This window comes from Anarrhichthys ocellatus, unplaced genomic scaffold (assembly GCF_004355925.1).
Source record: "Anarrhichthys ocellatus isolate YVR2014 unplaced genomic scaffold, GSC_Weel_1.0 scaffold30, whole genome shotgun sequence".
In the NCBI taxonomy this organism is placed as follows: domain Eukaryota; kingdom Metazoa; phylum Chordata; class Actinopteri; order Perciformes; family Anarhichadidae; genus Anarrhichthys; species Anarrhichthys ocellatus.
This window is the reverse complement of record NW_022280060.1, coordinates 2,385,857-2,408,112: the sequence shown is the minus strand read 5'-3', so window position 1 is coordinate 2,408,112 and position 22,256 is coordinate 2,385,857. Positions and strand designations below refer to the sequence as shown.

Here is a 22,256-nt window from a genome sequence, read left to right as displayed (position 1 = left end):
ACTTGATCCCAGTAAGAACAAACAAACTGCAAAACTACACATGTTTAATATTTATTCTGTTTCAATTAAATGCATTACATATTCTGGCCAAACAATGATTTTTCTCTCTCTACGTGTTAGAAAATACAAAATAAAAATACAATTAGCTTTGCGTTTTAAAAAGCCTTTATGGGTAAGCCGAGAAAAACATAAGTGGTTCTTGAGTCTGTACAAATGACAGTAACGTGTCAGTGGAATTAAACTGTATGACAGACAGACGACTGCTGTATTGAATTTATAATAAACGTGAACTGTAAGTAGGAAGTGCAGCTTCAACCACAGACACCCACTGCTCTGTGGGTGTTTACTAGTTAGACATGAGAAGAGGAAACGATGACAACGCTCATTTTTCACAGACAAAAAAGGAGACAAAATAAGTCGGAGCAGGAAGAAGTTTGGTCAGAAATGAAAACGAAAGCCTCCTGCTGTACAACCGAGCCTTCACTTTTTAGGAAACTATCACAGTTTAGCACTCAGTGTTAAGAAACTCATTTTCTGGGAGAAAACACAACATTACCCAGAATCCCTGGCCGATCAACTGCTCTGTGGGTGTTTACTGGTGTGTTGCTGTGGAAGACAAACGGCTTCACCAAAACGCAGGGATGCTAATCAACTTCTACTGACTGACGTGTAATCCAGTTAGTCTCTCAGAGAGGAAGCATCTGGAAATATTAAAAAGGTCAAACAAACGACAACAAAAGACGCACCAACAGTGGCTCACTTCAAAATGGGACCTGGTGTGAAATTTGTGAACGACTGGTGGAAGTTGATCTTTTTCAACACACGTCTCATTAGAAGTGTCTGCTTTAGGGAGACTGCTTGATCAGTGAGGATGAACAACACTATTAACACTATTCATTTAATGTACGACTACAGAGCAGGTAAAGTGGGCTGACATCTGCTTCATGACAACCCAGTTTCTATTTTTAAAGTGTGTCTGTTAGTGTCAATAATAAAGACATTAATACAAAGATTCATACTAATTAAAAGATACTAAGTATTTGGTGTTGGACTCTCTCAAAAACAAATCAGTCGCGTTATCGTTTTGTGCAATCCCTTGTAGTGTGCCCTGAATTTTTAATGCTAATTAATATGAAATCATGAAATAGTTGTAGTTTCATTCCTTTCAGTATCTCCCAAAAAAAATTAATTGACAGAGAGATGCTGCGCAGAGCAACGCATTACAGAAACGTAAAAGAAATTAAAGTATCAAGAAGCTGAACGTGGTATAGCATGTGATGGATTTGTTAAGTTTTTGTATAAATCTACACATGCGTTTCACATATCAGAGGACTGGTTACTTCCAGTTGAACAAGTAGAAATGTTGAAACCTTGTCCTGAACAAGTATTTCTTGAAGGAAAATCTCATCGGCCTTCTGCTATCATACTATATAACTATATAAGTACATGGTCACTCCATTCAAAAAAGACCGACTTGCACTTTAATATTGTTAGTGCCTCAAAAAACACGTTTTTTTCTCCTCACCCTACCGTCTTCAAAATACTCAGTTAAAAAAAAAATTAGGGGGATTTTTTGGGCTCAACAAAATGAGCAAGACTGTTTCTAATTAAAGACATCCTGTGAAATTCTCAAAATAACTTCAGAAGCTAGAGTGAGCCGAGTTTTAAGAAAGTGTAGCGAGTACTGTTGGTGGATGAAGACAGGACTTTTTGACATGGCCATTTCAATCAAGTTTTGAGTGCATTAAATAAATTACATTCTGGAGAGTTAATGCGACATTTGTAGCACGATGTTGGAATCAACGGAGCAATCTCTAGATCCACATTCACTGCATTTCATTTTTCAACAATCCATTCTTCAGAACATACACTCCATCCTGGTCCTCTCCTCCAAAACAAGACCAACGGGATGGAAACAAACAAAAATAAAATGAATACTGCATTGCCAGTGAACGGTGAACACAGTCTGGGGAGAAGGAAGAAGATTCAGAGATGAGTTTGTTCTAAGAAAGTCTCTTCATGGGGTCAGCAGGTGCTGCTGAATCAGTCCTGTACAGTCCCCACTTTGCTTTGGTGCTTTCTGGGCTGGGCCAGGCTGTGCTGTGCCGAGCCAGGTCAGTGGACGAGGGGAGGGGGAAGGGAAGGGGAGGGGGAGGGGTGAGACAAGGTCCTCAGGAGAGTTCAGACTTGCTGAGTGCGATGGCCAGCTCCAGGTCCTCTTGTTCCTGCTGGGTGAGCCTGGCAAGTCGCTCCTTTTCCTCTCGCTCGCTCTCGCGCTTTGCCCACTCTATCATGTCTTCCTCTGTCGGATACTGCTTCATAAACACAGAAAGCGTACACACACGTACACACACGTACACACACGGGAAGGAGAAAACACACATATGCAAAGAAATATTGGGGGGGGGGGGGGGGGAGACAAACACGTATACAGTTAACAGATTCTCAAAGATATATTAACAAACGTATTCTTACAGCCACCTGATTGATAACCAACAATAGCTGCATTATTATAATGCATGCTATGATCTTTACGCATTATAAGCTTCATAATGGAACCGTGTCTGGCCCTTAACATCCATCAAGGATTTATTATGTAGCATGTAATCATGATTAGAGGAATAATATCACAGAGGGATTTTTTGGCAACATTTTTTTAAAGGGCCAATATCAATATATCAGATACAAAAATTGTTGTATATTAGTTTTCTTTTTGACTTAACTTGTAACATACACACATTTTCTATAAGAATCTCTTAAATTTGATTATTATTGGTATTTGAGGCAGTTCTGTGAGGAATATTACGTAAATGGACACGATACAAAGGTCCCTGGCTGGAATCGAACCGGCGATGTGTCAGTTTACATGGTACGTATCTCAGCCTCTGGGCCACTGTGACACACGCACACAACTGGCCGATAATAGTGTGATGATGCAGTGGGTCACAGGGAAGGTGTCCATAACTGTAATGCGGTGAGGCTGCACAATTAATCATAATTTGATCAAAATCGCATCATGGGCTACTACAATGTTCAAGTCGCAGGAGGCGCAATATTTGTTAGAAAGGTAAATGTGACTCAAACATTTGAAATGAAAGGTTGTTTGTGCTGCCCGGTTCTTAATGAGCACTTCCTGGCTCGGTGCTGATAATGTTTCTAATGAGGGAGAAGTAGAGTCAGATCTCTCAATGTCTGAACGGACATTTATCAGGAACCCACTGACCTTTCTCAAAGTGGACATTTTGAAATGTTAATTGCAGAAGAAGCACATGTGTACCCAAGATTAATTTGCAGTTAATTCACATTCATCTGCGTCAGTGAGCGATCTGTAAATCCAAAATGTCGCAAGTGAACAGAGTGAGTCTTTGTCGTCATCACACATGTTGTGGAGGCATGAAATCAGAGACTGAAATGAGATGAAAGTGTGAAAGCTGGGATCTCTGCTGATGAATAAACACGAGACATGTGACCAAAATCTATTGTGTAGGATCACAAACGACAAAAGGGCGAAAGGAAGAGAACTTTTAAACACACAGAACGCTGGTTAATCATTACAGATCGGACGTGCACTGTGCCAACAAGGTTCATCGTTCTCAATGAATGACAGACAGAAGCATCCGGTGCGTATCCACCCATGCAAACGAAAGTAGGCAGCGACGACGATGTTTTAGAGTGACGCAGAACATGCATGATGAGAACATTTAAGAAACAGCTCACGGATTTAGTAGTGAACGTGCATTTATTACGTGTAGCTGGTACATCCCACCTCTGCTTTTAAATATGAATGAAATCAGACATGAAGTACTTTTGTCTTTACTTTCAGTTATTGACGTGATTTAGTGAGATTTCTGTCAAAGTGCTCGTGAGGACCATACTGGTGCTTTTGCATGTTTCATCCCATTCAGTACAAACATTTACCAAAGCATGCCACTCTGTAGATTATTGGATGTATTGTATTTTTTTCTGCTTTCCATGAGGCCACTATAACAACAAAATATATTAATATGAACTTACAAAGACATAAAACACGCTTGAGATAAAACTACCAAGATTAATAAGCAGTCTAACGACAGAACTGACAAACAAAAGCAGGCTGCTTGAAAAGCAGGAAATTTAAATAAACTTAAATTCAAAGCATGCTTTGGAAAATGTCAGCGTTAAAATGTCAAAGTATAGTCGCAACTAAATGAACTGAAGATGCAAAACATGTTGGTATGGTCCTTTAAAAGCTCAGGCATTTGCAGATAATAATATCATGGATGCACATAGAAGCCAGAGATGGTGCCCTTGATTCAACTCTTTATTCAACGTTCTTGACAGAGGTGTAAAGACACACAGACAGAGAGAATACAGGCGATCTGTTTCTCCACAGCACACTGCTGACCAGACAAGGGCTGAATTGAACTGATAAGTGAAGGGGTGGTGGGATGGACAGATGCATGGATAAATAAATAGCGGCAGGTGTAGAGGGGGGGAAAAAGAAACGCTATATGAGGGATGGGAGAGGCAGTGAGTATGAGTGAATGAGAGCCCAACACACAGTTAGCGTGCAGGTCAGGGTTCAACAACAGGGACATGCAGGTGCGGTCATGTGACGGGAGACGCTATGAGTTTGTAACAACGATGGCACTTCATGAACCTCTAGGTTTTTAGGTCAAACCTGTCTGAAACGGGATCTCACTAAACGTGCAGCAGGCACTACTCTGCACCTAGTTAGTCATGGTCACTTGATGTAATGCCTTTATGCCACAAGTGTGTCGACTCAGAAACATTGGGACTCTGAGCCCAGTCGCTGGGTCGGACTCAAAATAGGCACTTTGCACCAATGGCAATTAGAAACGCACCTAAAAAGCAACTTCAGTGTAAAAAGGTGCATTTAATGAAATGTTTTGCAGTAAAATGTATTTTTTATTTCTGAATGGAACGTGCATATGCACAGGCTGTATCGTCAGTGTGCTTAGTTGGGATGGCAAATACAAGCAGCCTCTGATCTCTCCATTCACTGCCAACATAAAGAGGGACTTGGTTTCACAAAGACGGATGTGTAGCGTCAACTCATTTGTAACGCAACTTGTGTCCGTTACAACAAATATGTTGCAGAGGTAATTTATCAGTGCATCTATAATTGCTATGACGACATTTCTGTACATTTCCTCATAAAGTAAGACAACTTCAATCATGGGGCATAAATTAAGTGCAATCCCAATATAAATCAGTAACAAAAAATAATTACAAGTATAAAGAATCTTCAACTGGCAAAAAAAAATATTGCATTCATAATAAAGAGCTAAAATATACACCAGCAGCAGACAGAACGCAGGAAAAATAACTTAATTATTTTGTTAGCTTAGCTCAAGAAAACGAGGTTATCAAATAGCATGTGACTGTTTATATGAGCTGATTACTTCACTTCTTTGGGACTTAACGGCAGTGGATGGAGTGATGTATAAGCTGGCCTGATTTGTTTGGTGGTTGTGACTTTATTAATTATTAGCAGGAGAAAAAAACAAGAGAAGAGGGCAGTGACTAGTCAGAGTCAGGTGAAGGTGAGGGAGAGGGCGAGGTGCTCACTTTGTCAAAGCTGGCAAATCGGTCAGCTTCCCGTGCGTTGTGACGAGGAGGGGAGGAAGGGGCGAAGGGGTCGGCTAAAGGATCCTTAGCAGGCAGGGAAGAGGAGGGGAGCTCTCCCGAAGGCTGTTGGAGGAAGGGCCCTCGTCGCTGGAAGGAGTCGGACGACTCTGTCCTGGAGATGGTCGATCTTTTACCTGAGGCACAGACAGGCGGACACAAGTGTTAATAAATACATGTTGAACGGACCGCTAAGAGCACCACGGCACAGTTACCTTTTCATAGCGAGCACTGACCTGGAGGGGGAGGAGGTGGTCTGGTTGGCGTACCCGTTTTTGGGGGAAGGGCTGGGGGCACATCAGGGCCGGCAGACTGGCCGTCTTCCTGGAACAGGTTCTTATTGTTGATGCCAAACTGGGCTGCACCGTTTGACTGCAACATAAGGTTCACACCAAAACAAATACATACAGGATTAGAGTAGAGTATTTGGTCCAGTACAAACAGAAGGGATGACACAGGGAGTCGCCACAATAGATCAGAGCCGGAATCACCGCGGCATATTCATTTGCGATTGGTGAGGATTTTATTCAGGGTGCCACACAGAATCTATGCATATTTGCAATGCTATGCATATTAATTCATGATATTGACATAGTCTGTATAAAATATAGACGTAGTCTCTGTGTGACAGCACCCATACATAGGTCTCTCCAAAGTGGGTGGCCGCGGGCCCTCGCCATGTTGGCAGTGACTCAAGCCTCAGGCTCAAGTGGCCAATTGAGCGACTGCAGTGTTTGGCACTTCCACGTTGGCTTCATTGTTCAGCCCCTGAGGTTGCCTCTTGGATATTGCTGCTTGTTGTATGTACTGAATGATGATTTAGTGTCCAATTCCTCCACAGGGAAGAATCACGTGCAAGTGTTCAGCTATTTCCTCCCAAAGAAACCACAACACACTCAACAACTCACTCACAGCCTCCCTGGATGTTCATAGCTTGACAGTAGAAGAGAGTTCACTGTGTCGCAACAATTACTACTTCCACCGACTTAACTAAATTATATTCAGTGTGTTTCACTACCGAGTGTTTCGTCAGCTCCGTGTATGTTAAGCACAGGTCAGGAACAACACCTCTTGATTACCTTTGTCAAAGCACTGAAATCTGTGAAGCCTCCTCCAAACGATTCACTCCCGAACACCGCCGCAAACGGATCTGAAACACACCAGCATATAAAGAGGCACTGAGCATATCAAACTGGCAACACTCATACAGACACATTTATTAGTGCATCTTATCATTTCAACAGCTGCAGTGGCCTTTGTCCCCTCAGGGCGGCGCTACAACACGAGTCATACCTGGATCTGAGCTGGCGTTTACTGTCGTACCACCTGGAGCAAACGGGTCGTTGGATGCTGCAGCGTCCTTCTAAAAACAGAACATACAGTACTTATTGTAGAGTAAACTCTGCTGTGGATGTGAATATCCTTAAACTTGATTTAACTAGAACGATAAAGTGATGAACATCATACAAATATAAACAACTGCTGATTGCATTCATCACTTTTATCCAGACGTTGATTTTCATGAATTATCATTTATTTGTTCTTGACTGACTTGTAACACAGAATCTAACTAATTTGTTAAAACCACGTTCAAACAGTTCCTTTCGATAACTCTTTAGATTCGGGAGACATGCCAGCATAAACAATACAAACACAGATATAATAATTAAACAACACTGTATACTAACACAATACTAGTAGTACACTATATGAACATTTGTGTTGACTGCCTTGTTTACAAAGATTACTGATTCAAACAAACCTTTAAAAGCATCAAAAAACATCCATGATTGATATTTAATGGTCTTATTCCTGTTATCATGAGTACATTGGGACCCGGTTGTACAGCAGGCCTACTCACCACGGCTAGATCAGAGGAGGGTAGAGAGCCGCTGAAGGGATCGGCCCCTCCGTCCTGAGCACCAAATGGATCCGCCTCCCCGGGGGCATTCATTTTGCCACCAAACGGGTCGGCGTTGGCCATATTGTTCCCCGTGGTGCTGAATGGATCCTTGGCTGCTACAGTTGGATCAGTAGGTTTGGAGGTGAAGGGATCTGGACCCGCTGCCGGTCCAGCTGCTACGTCACTCGGCTTGGCTGCAAACAGGTCTGGTTCTGGGACACCGGCAGTGGTAGCAAACAGATCCGCTGAGCTGGCAGTGAATGGGTCGTCGGAGGCAAAGGGGGCGCTGGGGGCCTGGAAGAAAGAGTCTGCAGCAAAGGGGTCGGACCCTTTGAACGGATCTCCACCAAATGGATCTGATTCAACAGAAACAGATACAAAGTGTGAACATTTGATATTGTAGGCTTGGTGACCGAGTTCTGATCCGATTCTGATGAAATGGATTAGTTTGCCTGTTAATCACTTTCAAATAGAGAACTTACCTGCAACATCTGCTTTTCCAAATGGATCATCGTTGAATGGATCGTCTATAAAAGGTTAAAAAATATCATCACTCTGAGTACATTGAGGCTCTGGTACAACATTTAATCATTTATAAAAAGAGTTAACCTCAAGTACCCAAAACTAATCTACAATAAATACAATTAAATCTGGAAAACAAATCACTATTAACTAAACTTAAGACGTTTGTTGGGACTCACGGTCAGTAAAGGGGTCCGAATGGAAGAAGTCCATCTCGGGCAGAGAGGGCGGGCTGGTCTGAGGCGGCATAGAGCGAGGGCCGACTTGAGGCGGTAACGAGTTGGTGGAGGTTTCCGGGGACTCTGCTGGCTCCTGTTCGCTCTCTGGCTCTGGCGACGCAACCTGTTGAACAGCGACAGGGCTCTGCTGACAAGCTTGACCACGACAGTAATCGATGTGAACGTCGTGTTTACACTACACATGATTAATGAATCCCTGAAAACCCTAGAGATACACGTGTTAAATGAGGATCTGCGGTGTGAGAAGACTCCCTTGGCTAAATGAATGAATTATACCTGAGTGACTCAGGGCCCTTACCTTTAGTGAGCTCTCTTTGGGCAGTTCCTCTGCATCATTCATGAGCTCCGGGGAGTCATCGGGTGTAGGGCTACTGTGTTCCTGGAGACATTAGAGGACAACACAGCAATGACTAGTGTTACTGAATTTCAGTTGGCTGGTCTTGTATGTTTGGTGGGTGCGAAAGAAAAGAAAGAAGAGAAGGTCCTAGCTTTTTGTAATAGAAAAGAAAAACCTGATAGGTAGGCGTTGTACTGGATTCTTTCCATCTATAAGAAAGTACTGATAACTAAAGCAAGTGTATTTATTACCCTCGCCGTGTTCTCCTGTGGCTTGGCGAGGGTCGATCGGTTATTGTACATCTCAGAGGAGGCTAGACTAGTATAGAGATCATCCAAGGGATCATATTTAAACGTTTCCTCGTCTGGAGTCTTTGGACTCTCTGCCTCCTTCTCTTCTTCTTCTCTCTCTTTCACTTCTTTTTTCTCTTTCTGATCCGACTGTTCTTTCTGCTGATTGGCAGCTGATGGATCTTCCTCCTTCAGCTCTTTAGGCTGGTCCTCCCGGAAGAGGTCCTGCTGGAAGGGATCCCCCTGGCGCAGCTCTGCAGTGAAGCCGGTTGATCCGTTGACCATGACAGGGGAGCTGTCCTCCAGGGCTCTTTTCCAGCTAAGCTGGGCAGTTACTGACCTCTCCTCCACCTGAAGGTTGTTCAGTTTCTGCTGAACCTAAGAGAGCACAGAGGTTCAAAGAATAACACGGAGAAAGAGAAAACAAATAAAACAGAGGTCCCACTTTCTGCGGAGAAAAGGGGATTCATAGATTCGCACAAACCGACCTGTGCAACTTGTGTAAAGGAGTCGCGGACAGACTCCTGCAGAGGTGTGAGCTGCTCCTGAGCCGCCTGGACCTTCTCCTGCAGCTTCCTGCTCTCCTCCTGCAGAGCGAGGAGCTCCTCTCGGGCCTGGACCAGCTCCTCCTCAAACTGACATATCTTCTGTTCCTGGTCCTCGTGCTCCGACTGCAGCGATGAAATCTGTGACGGACGTTACCATTATGAGTAAGCTGGAGTCATGGACTGGAATGCGTTATTATATTTATACAACTGATGTGCTTTGCTCGTGGTTGTTACGTAGCTTTGTTTAAAGTTCTTCTAGACCTACCAGATGGGTTTCTTGGTTGGTCTGCTGGCGAATAAAAGTCAGCTGCTCCTCCAGGGAGCCTTTCTGTTGGTCCAGCTCGTCCAAGGCGTCCTGGACCTTCTGGCGCTGAGCCTGGAGCCGCTGCAGCTCCTCGCTCTCCCTCGCCACCCCCACCTGTAAGTCCTGCAGACATCAAGCCAAAGAGGAGACCGACTTTCATGACCCCGATTATTTAATATTTGGATAATTACGGAAAGGAAAAACAGGGGACTCGTCAATTTTCCAGGTCCTCAGAATGCGGAGGGATAAGAGAACAACCAACATGTACATTTTAAATATGGTGTTATTTACATTACGGCAGACACTGAGGCACGCAAAACAGCTCAAAACAACCATACTTCCAGACAACAGACACAAACCAGTCCGATATGTGAACTAAAACAGTTTGGCAGGTTACATCATCGCTACATGTGAGTCAGTATACAGGATGGAAACAAGAGTTAACATCCTCTTGGGCCGGTTTTGTTTGTTTTCTAATTTGAAGGTTGCATAATGACTTGGCATTACACGTCCACATCACAGTCAGTGTGACTTGGCACATTTGTGTAAGTATAGGTGGATCTGTGTCTTTAGATGGAAGACAAAATAGTCCAGAGAAGCTTCTGAAAACTGGGAGAGAGACGGCGTGGAGAGGGAGAATAAGATGCAACAAAGCTCTCTGGCTGGACTCAAATCAGGGATTTATCACCAACTATAGAATGCGTCTGAATCACTAGTTCATTACGGGTGAAACCAATGCCTTTATTCAAGTGATGGAGGTCAGAGATCCCCGCCACTGTGCGAGACCGCCACAAACACATTCTCCACCTCGGAGAGACACTGCAGGGGAAGTCATAATATAGAGTCTGTGCAGTGGAAGCAGGACAGATCACAACAACCAAAAGCACACAATATGTGAAGTCCAGGATATATTTAGAAAACACAATACAGTATAAATTGCCAAATGCACTCGAGGCAGCCCTACAGTGCAGCTACGAAGTTCAGCTACATCCCCGTGAGACTCCCTTGAGATCCGCCCTCGCACTCCAACTGAATTCCACACAAGTGGAGCAGACTAGCCCTTTAAGCCATCAGCTCCCAAAATAGAGCCCATCTCTCAGGCTCAGAGCAGAGACGCCTGTACACAAGGACACCAGCCTCTCCCTCTCTGAGAAACATTCACTGCGTTTCTGAACAAGCGTCTACGTCTGCCGGGCCAAATGCATTATTGATCTCCTCCTCCGGTATTTACATCACAGCAAAAGTGAACAACTGCTTTGGCACCTACCGGCTCTCACCGTCTTTTATCCAGCAGAAATACAAACATGCTTGTACACGTACACCAGCTATGTTCCAACTCTAATCCTTTGAGAGGCACCGATTAGAGGAAAACCAGAGCGGAGAAGCAGTCTTCCTCCTAATAAATCGACACGACCTTGTCATGCCCATAAATCATTTTTTCTCTTTGTGGCCACCGTAGTTAGAACAGAAACAAACACGCAGACAAACAGAGAGAGCGAGACCTTACCTGCACTTCGTCGCTGCGCTGTCTGATGGCCTCCTCCTTCTCCTTGATCTCCTCTTCCACAGTGCTCTTCTCCCTGGGGGTCCAGCACAGCAGACATGAGTATTTAGCCACCGAGGACAGAGTGGGAAGACCCGGTAGTCCAAGCCCACCCAGCCCCCCCATCCAGTTCTCCACTGAGCCTTCTTTAACCTGCCCCTGAACCACCACCACCTCTCCCTGAACCACCATGGTGTCCTGAAATCACAACTTCACCGTACAGAGAGACGCCTGAACGTCTGCAGCTACAGCAGGTGTGTGTGTGTGTGTGATGTGAAGAAAGGTAGAGTGTGTGTGTGTGTGCACGGCGCTGTATGCGTGGTGAGGGTGTTGTAGAAAGTGAGAATGTGCTTGCTCAGTCAAACGTGTGGGAGATGAAGAGTGAGCGGCAGATGGCTGCCTCGAGGACGGAGGGAGGAGGAAGAAGAAAGGGAGGAGGGACGAGTGATGATGAGCCAACCTACAACATCTATCATTTTCACTGCCCGTGTGTTCACCCTCTCTACTTCACTCTTTTCATCCAGCCAGCCAGAGAGGAAATGGACCGGGGTGGGGCGAGGAGAAGGGAGGCATATTGACTCGTGTATAACTGGCAATTAATAGCTGTGCATTTTGTTTTCTGTTACTAACCATAAGAAGGCACACCAGAAAAACTGTACTTGGTGTGTTACAGTCAAGGTGCCGCTACCGTATAAGACGCTAACATTTCATCCCATTTGTCTCTGCCGTCATTAAACCTTATTAATAATCAAGACCGATATAAATCATTATAATGCGCGGAAGAGAACTGCAATTATTCAGATGAATGAAACCTCAGCATAGAGATGTGGGTTCATTTTGCACCAGATTTGGATATCAAACATTGGATTGTGTTGGATTTCATTCACATACGTATCTAATATTTTCATCTCAGACTTCAACATTGTAAATAGAACGACACTGAAAGTGTTTTATGTTTAACAAATGTATAAAAAAAGGAATGGATGCCAAAATTAGAGGCAAAGAACTGAGAACATTTAAAAAGCTTGTTATAAATATTTATCCTGACCGAAACTTTAATTTAACTGTTCTACTAGATCTAGATCTACTCCCTGTAACTACTTATGTAAGGAGGCTGCTCCAGTGTTATTGTTTCAGCTCTGAAAACAATATTAGTATCCGAAGCAAAAGGTAACATTTAATATGCATTATGTGCATCTGTTGAGTAAAAGCAATACGGAACACAACACTCATTCAGTTTGATCAGTTTCACATTTAGATGACTGAACAAAAAACAAAAACAGGCATCAACCTGAGAAACCACTTATCTTCTGCCTTTCATTTCAACACAGACTAAAAATATCAGCAGCTATTTTTATATTCTCCCTCTCCTCTCACATCAAAATGCACAATTCCCTTGAAAAACCTAGCGTTAACTCAAGCCGAGTATCATTCCTATTCTCCTCTTACCCATTGTCTTCATCATCACCATCCTCCTCCTCCTCCTCCTCATCTTGAGCAGAAGTCTGCTGCCACATTTTGAAGCACTCACAGATATGAATCATGTTGACAAGTTCCTCTCGATCTGCTGTCTGTCCGAAGCTCTGATCTTCACCAAGTTTCCACTTCTATCCATTTCTCTCACCTCTCCTTCGTTCCTACAACAGCTGTCCTCTAGTGTGTGCGTGTATATATATATATATATATGTGTGTGTGTATCGAAAGCTGGGGGGTGGGGTGGAAGGCCAACTTTCTCACTTCTCACTCTCAGCTTTCACCAAAAGGGAGGCTGAAACTGATAAACCATCAGACCAAAACTTTTTTGGTTTTAAACATGATGTGGATCAAAAATAATAATACAACACTCATATTTATATACATAACATAAAAATAACATGAGGCAACATTATTTACCTTGTTTTGTAATATTTAACATTTCTTTTTGGCTACAAGTGAAGAAATAGTGTATGTATGAAGTCTCCTTCCACCTCACTGTCAAACAGCAGCTAGAGCTTTTTTACTTGAACCAGTTCCCTCGGTTTGTGGGAAACTCTGCCTCCTGCTGGTCAGTAGAGTATACTAAAAACATTAAATTAAACGATATTTACCAAAATCATTTCCCAAGAATACATTTATCACAGCTGGGCCTCATCACGCTAAATATTTATCTTTTTTTTTTGATAATATTTGATGCATATCAGTCACAACCTGTATTTAAAAACAGCGTATCCTCTGTTTAGGATGATGGAAAATAATTAGTGCAAACTCTAAACAAGTACAGGCCATCTGTAGGCTACGTCCTGTTACATAACCTGCATCATTACGGCTTCAGTGAGAAGGCTTTTCACCATCTTTTAGATGAAAATGAGAACAAAAGCTTACTTTTGTAGTTCGACTATCTCGTTGCTGAGAGAGTCCAGCTCCTTGATGGCAGAGAAGTCAGCCGACAGGTTAGCCAGGTTGATCTGAAGAGGGAGCGAAGATACAAGCGGATTAAAGTCATGACTGATGGTGAAACGCCAAGAGTTACTTCTCATTTTGTTACACCAGAGAACAGCAAAATGACTACTATGTTGATGAAAAATCCTAGATAATTGGACATGAGAGGAAATGAACTAAAGAGCTACACTGAAGACCACACATGAAGCCACTGATGGAGACACAAAAGGGCCGGGATGGGAGCGAGACTGACTAAAGAGTAATGCTACTGGTAGGATACTACATTACATTCGGATGTGTTGCTGTCGCTGCATCCCAAAATACTTAAAACATCAACCCCTGCTCTTTTCAGCTTTGCATCTATGCACATGATGATGAACTCGGGGAGTAATACAGATGTGAAATATGGTTTAGTTTCGGTAACAGAAACACAAATGAGTGAGACAAGGCGGAAAGATGCCAAAGAGAGGCAGCCTGATAAAAGTAATGAGATGCCCCCGAGTCAGTAAACTACCACACACACTCACTCAGCATCATCCCACTGCACGTGTGAAGAGGATGCAATGTAAAGACAGGACACACAGAGGGAAAAGCAAAAATGTGTTGTACAAGTTGGAAAAGAAAGACACAGCTGCAAGTTCAGAAGAAAAAAAATCTTAAAACACACAAAAACAGGAGAAAGAAGGAAGAACGTCTGCAAAAAATGATGAAAAACTAAAAAGTATTGAGTATATTCTCATTTAATTAAGAACTTTAGTGCAAGATGATGAGATCTTCTGAGCACGCAAAGTGACTCACCTGTGTGATGTTTTGTCTGTCAGACGGAGGGATCATCTCTGGGGAGAGACTCTGCGGCGGTTCCTGGCCTTTAGTCAGCCTCTGATTGATTAGATGAAGCGCCAGGGCAAACTGCTCTCGGGTCAGTTTCCCGATGTCTCCGATGTCACAAAGCTCCCTGAGAACACAAACAGACACGGGTTACATAACAGAGTAACGGTTTACACCTCAGGCAACGACTATTCGTGATCGCCTGACCGATGGAGGACAACACACGGGACAGTCTGAACGGGACAGAAGCTAATCAGACAGAAATCCATATGATGCGACGTGTCAGCACGCACTGCAGCGCTGTTATCCTCCTGCACCAATATCAACGAGGATTCTTTGTTCACCGTCATTAGATTAGTAATCACAGGCAACATTGACTGTTTTCAACTCCAATCAGTTTTTTAAATAAAATTTTCTATTCTACGTTTATTATGGAAACAGCACGTGTGGTTTTACAGCCTAATGCCAATAAAATGTACTCTGGCAACTGTGTTATTCTGCACATATGTTTGCACTCAGATTCTCTGTAGGGTAGAATTACTGTTGTTTTCTTCTTCTTCTTTTTTGTAAATTACATCTTTTGCATGAGGAAGGATCCCTACTCTGTTGCGTTTCCGGAGTTTTCTTCCTCTTTTTCCCCCCCATTAAAAAGGTCCCTTTCACCTCATCCAAAACAAAAATCTGCAATTTGTGAATTTTATTAATATAAATATAAATTGACAGGACATGTGACTAAAAATAATTGAATAAAGATCAATTTCAAAAAGACCAAGCACAAAGGTCTGAAATCTCTCTACAAAAAGATCTAGAAGGTGAGTGTGTTGAACAGAACTAGGCTTTATATGCTGCCGGAGGGAGTTCTTCCGTCTCTACCTACCAGATACGTGCCAGTGAGGCAGAGGGCAGCCCGGTTTTCAGGAAGATTTCCCTGACTTCAGGTCCAGACACGAGGCCGTCCATGTCCCCATCAGTCTTGACGAATAGCTCATCATACTTTGCTTTGTCTGCTGGCGACACCACCCACTGCACCGGCAATACAACATTAAAAAAAAGACTTTTAACTAGCACCATAGCTGCTTCGTAATAGAATTGAATACAACCTACACTTACCACATAACACTAACTCAGAACTTACCTTCACACTCCCACTCTTCTTGTTTTTTTGAAAAACACACTGAGTTAACCAGTTTGAAATCATTTTAAATGTTTGTTGTTGCAACGAAATAAAAAAATGAAATACATACAAAAGCTTTTCAGGCAGTGCATGCAGAGGAGAGACGCGTACCGTACTCACGGGGGAAGCTGCTGGCGCCGGGACAGGAGCGGGGGCAGGTTTAGAGGGGTGGGGCACGGCCTTAGAGCCAGCGTGGGAGGAGCGACTGTCTTTGACGGAGGGGGGCGAGGGTAACAGGGGCATCACGGGAGGCACCGAGGGTTTTTTCCTCTTGGAGGGTGGAACCAGGGGAGGTGGTAGGGACATGGGAACAGCCGCCCCCTCCAGGGCTCTGTACACCAGATACATGGCCTGGAAAGGGCAACAAAAATCAATGATAACAGACAATTACCAATAAAGTTGGTGATTTGGTCATTGCTTCCTCGCACTTCTTCCACATGGCTTATTTGTTCCATTGAGAAATGATTTTCGGAGATTGTACTGTAGAATATAAGCATACAGATGAATAAAAAGTGTACAAACCTTTAAAATTATTCCGAAAACATTCAGATAGTGAAGACTAGAAAAGCTTGATGTGATTTAGATGCAGTACAGAGTATATCATTTCAATAACCTGTGTGGTTCCTTTCTATTTGTGACATCGGCTCATTTCTTACCACAGAAAATTCATCTCTGTCCAACATGCCATCTCTGTCGATATCACTGAGCTCCCACACCTTCAACACACACAAACACAGATGTCATTGTAGAGCATGCATCATTCCAAAACTGCTTGATACATAATCACACGTGACCCTGAAAGCCCCGAGACGCTTCTGATTTCTCACTTCCTCTCCGAATTTGTTTTCTACCCAACTTTTACACACAATCTCACAGTCTGTCTGACATTTGTTTTTATAAATGATGTTTTAGCTAGTCGATTTGTTTTTAAAAGCCACCTGCGCAAATTGGTAACCATTTACTTTTTTTAAAAGCAGTTCTCTCTCTTTAGTTTAGTCACTTTGCATGATTATTATTTCTAATCTCTGTATCGATAGATTAAACGATTGTAAAAGTGTCCCGTTTGGGGATCATACCCTGCCGAGGATGTCCACTGGCAGTTTGGAGTTGAGCAGGACAGGCTTGACCTTGTCTCCTGTTAGAATCCCTCCTACAGGACCCAGACTGTCAAAGATGCCGTCAAACTTCAACTTCTCCTCAGGCTGGGGGAAAAACCCGAAACAGATGTAAAATGTTAGAGACAATTCAAACTTGATCAAGGAGGAAGGATATGGATGCGTTTCTTCCAAATATGAAGCTCAGTTGTCACTTTGTTTAATTCATTGTAAAATCACTGATGTACTGTTTTGTTTAACAGTTAATTAAATGACAAATACATTCTCCAGGGAGGGTTTGCTTAAATTCCCCATCATATGAATTTTCTTCACTTAGGTCCAGGTGAGTAAATGACATTATGTATTGTATTGATCACTTTAAAGGTTAATTTGTTTTGTTCAAATAACACTAATTTGTGTTTTATTAAAATGACCTTCATAAAAACACAAATAAATGGTGTTTCTTGAAGAAAGCTACAGTAACATATTCGTAGGAAGTTCAACAAGCAACAGAGGAATTCAGGTTTATCAGCTGTGAAACTGATCATGCCCCTAATATGTTATAGTCACTTCTAGTTAATGTTTATGTACAATTATTACGGCTGTACATGTCTGTGTCATATTGAGCAGACTTGATTTATTTGACATGAACACAACAGAAAAGATCAGACTCTGTGATAAATGCATTCAATACTTTACCATTATATATTCTGCAACCACTATATTCTGTTGTGGTTCTCTTGTGAGCAAGAAAAGGATATCGAGGCACATTACGATGAAACATAGATCACGATCTAACATTAAGACAAAAAGATAATAAACTTGCAAGAGCCTCACCTTCACAACCCAGGAAGTGTCAACAGCCACTCCTCCTGCTAACTGCGGGCTGCTTGTGTCATGCTGGAGAAAAACAAAAAAACAAAACGGAGTTATTCTTCATCTCCTGTTAAAAAAAAAAAATGTACTATTTCAAATAAAATGATTTATTTACAGCAGCAGACTTACAAATTTCGGCGGAGGAACAGCCACAATAAGGCTCCTGAGCGCCACCTCCAGGCCATTTTGAGCACAGGCCACCAACCGCAGCGCTATGAAGAATTGCTGAGGGGAAGAGAGGAGCATTATGAGACATGAATCTAGCGATCAAATGCACTTGATGCGCATAAAACAAACAATTCCATCACGATGCGACGCCGCGGTGCATTTATACCTGCTTGTTAAGAGCACCTTTACGTTCAGAGTCTGCCAAATCCCAGACCTTGGAGACGCACACACACACACACACACACACACACACACACAGTTTGGTACATTTATTACCGTTAACATGAACAGCAAAGACAACAGAGACCTCGTGATCCTGCACCGATCAGAGTCTTTGCTCACCTTCCCCAGGACCAAGTCAGCCAAGCCAGACCTCTTCAGGAACAGAGCTGCATCAGCTGCCGCCACCCGCCCACTGCCAGTCGGATCAACCTGCACACAAATACCAAACACACAACCAGCCATTACAGCCTATCCCATCTCAGAAACATCAGTCACACATCTGCACTGCTGAGAAAGACACTGAATGTCTTACTAGCCAAAAGCATGAGACCACAACACAATATGTTTGAATTGAAAGAGGAAGAAAGAGGAAATGAAAACTGTGAGAGTTTCCCTGTGGGATAGGAGTCTCTGAATCACTTAAATCAATACTGACGATAAACCAAAGCTATTTTCTCAGCAGTCTATTAGCTCGGTATTGGATCTGTTGGTAGTCCTTCATGAGGCTCACAGTGAGCTCCCCTGACATGTCAGGCAAAGGGAAGCATTATTAATTCATGGAGATATTTCCTTTACTGGACACAGAAAACCAGAACAGATAGAAGAGAAGAGAGATCACTGCTCACTGCTTAAGCACACTACAGCTTATTGAAGCAGCTGAAGCTAGTTTAGAGTTTAAAGGGCCAGGACACAAACATTTATTTTTGTACTGAAGCCATCTCTTATCCAGATCATTTAACAGCACAAAACAATAACAGTAAATGAATCATACAATGACGATATCAAACAATGGTAATGGGCTCAACACTTAATGTTATACTGTAAGAGCAAAACAATAAACAGAGTAAACAACAGTAAAGTCAAAAGGAAACATATTGTTTGCATACCTGCCGATAGTATTTGTCATAAATGGGATTTCCACTGGAGAGCTGTAAGGAAAGTGGGAAAAGAATGAAATACACAAATCTGAGTTTACAGCATGAATCTAACCAGCTCTTACTTTTATTTAAACGCACCTTTTAAGACTGTAACCTCCCCACCTGTGTCTGCTCATGAGGCCTCTTTTAGGTTCATGCATGAAATTGATCAAATCCCTAAAATTACCATTAAAATAGGGTGTCAGAAAATAAACTAACACTTTAAAATCCTTTCTCAATTCTGCAGTTTACAAGCTCAAATGATAAGTGTTTGTTGGCTACAGCCAGTGTGTTACTGACTGATCCAGGGCAGCTGTCAAAATGAAAAAACAAAGAGACTGATCCATTACAGATGGCAGATGCAGACACACAGACTACAAGCAATATGTTACATTCAGCTTTATTCTTCCTCGTCACTAAAACAGCTGCATTATTTGTCAACGGCTCAAAACATCTGGCGGTGTGAAATGCACAGTTTAATATGCAAAAGAATAGCTCTCATGAGACATATTTTACCATTAAATAAAACAAGGATGTAAGTGTGTTCTTCTCAGATTAGGGCTGCAAATATAACTTATTTTCCTTTTCAATTATTATTTTTTTATTAACCGAAATTATATTTATATATATGAAACACCACATATTCGAGAAAAAGGTCCAACATTGCAAAACATTCCGAAACCCAGATACATTCATCCAGGAAATGTTTGGGGTGTTTGCTCGATAAATGTCTTTTTTTGAGCTAATTTTCTGGAGAAATACAGAACGTGTCACACAAACCCGACAGTGAACATCTATGAGTCTCATTGATGAAGAGGGTTAATGCTGCAGAGAGGGTAATGACTTCAGCATACAGGCTACACTTCCCAAGTCTACTGAGCACTGATGGCCAGCAGGACAGTTTCAACAGGGTGTCGCTCCACAGACAACAAGCTAATTTAACCTTCTGTCACATCCTCTCTAAAACACCCCCCCCCCCCCCTTTTTCCGGTGTTAGCACGATTGTCCATTGCTGGACAGAACAGGATATAGCTGAAACTGACAATTGGTTGATGTGCTTTTTAAATCAACAGGTGCAGCGATGGAGGAGAGGAGAGGAGTGGACAGTAATTGTCTGAGCTGTGAATCAACCGGGGAGTGGCTACTCAAACCGGTGGTTAAAGCTGTCGTAATTGTCCTCCACGGAGAAACAAATTGACATGCAACATCGTTCCATAATGTAAAAACAAAGAGCATAGCAGAGATCTGTCAGTCTTGTTGCAGACTTGTCCAAATAGCTTGGGCACAGATGAAAACACAGCCGGTGATCAGCATGGTTATCTGTCAGCTTTGCCAACTTAAAAGCAAGATAACTGTGTTCACACAAACACACACACACACACACACACTTATCTTTCTCTGGCCTATGCAACTTATTTTCTATGACACACACACACACACAATAGTGTGCCTGGAACTGTTGGCGACTGTAACACTGTGGTCATTGTACTGGTGACTCTTTAATTGAGCATTGAACAAAAACACCCCTCAATCATTCCCCAGCCAGCCCGCACACACAACTGTAGCAGAGAGCAAGATACATTTCATGCTAGTTTGTTCTAGACATTTAAATTCCCTAATTCAGCCGTGGCACTTAAAACACATCACTGTCACTGGTAACACCGTACAGTACGTCAGTGTGAGGATGATGAGGCGGTGACCGCTGACAGCTCATTTAAAAACAAGCATCACTTGCCTAACAGACCAGGGAAGTTTCACAACACATGAGTTAGAAGCACAGGTTCATGAACTCATCTGTGTGAGACAATAAGGTCAAAGCAGCTGGTGGCAGACAGCTCCTGTCTGTTGTTGAAGGCAACAGTGGCTCAGGTAACAAGTCTGGGACTGGAACCTACTTATTATATGTGGCTGCTGAATGCTAAATAACTTATTTACTGTGCAAACAAAACACATTTCTACACAAACTGCAGCTAGCAGCAGTCTGACATTTTGTGACAGAAGTGCTGACTGATGGCTACTCAGGTTCACTTCCTCTTACTGGTTGCAAAATAACTGTTAAACAATATTTGGAGTTTTTCTGGTGATATAATGGACACAAAAAAACAGCTTTAGCAGCTAACAGGCTAACAGTTCACGTTGTCCACTTCAGAGAGGTCATAGAGGAAAACACTAACCCGGTCAGTGAAGCATGTTTACCTCCAACAATAGCAATAACCAGGTCGGTTATTCAGTTTAACCATATATCAAGTCAACATCAAGGGAATCCACAACGTAGGTTATAACGTACAATGAGTGTAGCTTAACTTGCTTTGGTTTTATTTTTTTTTAGCGGTGTTGGCAGAGGCTCCACTAGCACAGATATGACAGTCAACAGAGCCACACATGCCTATCTCGTATTAACGTCTCTTTGGCCAGGAGACCAACTAGCCTGCAGCAAAAACGAGGCAGCGCAAAAAAAAAACGACAACATACACTCCTAACCGACACGACGCCCAGTAACGTGACACAGCTCATGTGAAGTTTGATTAAAGCGGCTCTGAAACAGCCCGACACCGCATACAAACCGGCGGTTAGCTAGCGGGCTAGCTAGCTAGCTACGCCCTTACGCAGTCCCCTCAGAGATTAGGCAGAAACTTTTCCCAGTCACAGCAGCAGCACTGAACTTCCAAAAAGAGAGACGAGAGGTCGAGGTAAGCTCTCGTTTCTGCCCGCCTAGTTTCACCCAACACTTGTTGAAATGTGCCCCGAGCAGAACGGACGAGCGGACACAACACACGTTTGCTATGGTTAGATTAGAGTTGTAGGACAGTGTTACCTGAGTGAGCGACAGAGTGGCAGCCATAGTGTTTCTGTTTCCCACTGCTTTCAACGCTGCTGCGCTGCTGCCAGACACAGACAGGGGCCGCTGAAAAACCTGGAGCTGGACCTCCGCGACATATGACTGGACTGCAGACGTTACTCATTAGCGTGTGTTATCCCGTCCGAAAAAACAAACCATACGCGTGAGCAAAAATAATAATATATAACATTACAAAGAAGAGATGGCAGTTCTAAAGTCACAGAAGAAATACAACAATCAGGGCCTGAACAAGAATCTTTGAAATATGAGTTAAGACAATTTCTTTAATCATTTGAATTTTTTTATATTTCATCTGACAATTTGCGTTAAGTAATAATCTCAAGTAATAAGATTTGTATCCAAATAAATGTCTGTTAAGTCACTATCTGGTAATTGAAATATAATG

The 22,256-nt window shown here is 42.7% G+C and overlaps 1 protein-coding gene across 4 annotated transcripts; it reads right to left on the bottom strand.

Annotated features, from left to right (window-relative positions):
* Nucleotides 1-37: 37 nt before the first annotated feature.
* On the bottom strand, nucleotides 38-21,912 carry eps15 (epidermal growth factor receptor pathway substrate 15). Of its 4 annotated transcripts, none has more exons than XM_031863846.1 (25): nucleotides 21,827-21,912; nucleotides 18,982-19,023; nucleotides 18,215-18,304; nucleotides 18,039-18,086; nucleotides 17,834-17,929; nucleotides 17,666-17,728; nucleotides 16,811-16,936; nucleotides 16,391-16,450; nucleotides 15,846-16,085; nucleotides 15,438-15,583; nucleotides 14,531-14,687; nucleotides 13,676-13,758; nucleotides 11,279-11,351; nucleotides 9,733-9,894; nucleotides 9,408-9,605; nucleotides 8,881-9,297; nucleotides 8,591-8,671; nucleotides 8,233-8,395; nucleotides 8,014-8,058; nucleotides 7,490-7,887; nucleotides 6,922-6,991; nucleotides 6,708-6,778; nucleotides 5,865-6,000; nucleotides 5,572-5,765; nucleotides 38-2,315 (listed from the first exon to the last, which is right to left on the bottom strand). In XM_031863846.1, the coding sequence occupies exons 1-25, from the start codon at nucleotides 21,851-21,853 to the stop codon at nucleotides 2,172-2,174; spliced, it is 3,330 nt and encodes a 1,109-aa protein (XP_031719706.1). In that variant the 5' UTR covers nucleotides 21,854-21,912; the 3' UTR covers nucleotides 38-2,171. The 4 variants fall into 4 exon arrangements, with proteins under 4 accessions (XP_031719706.1, XP_031719707.1, XP_031719708.1 ...); XM_031863847.1 differs by having other exon boundaries at nucleotides 38-2,312; XM_031863848.1 differs by having other exon boundaries at nucleotides 15,855-16,085.
* Nucleotides 21,913-22,256: the final 344 nt, after the last annotated feature.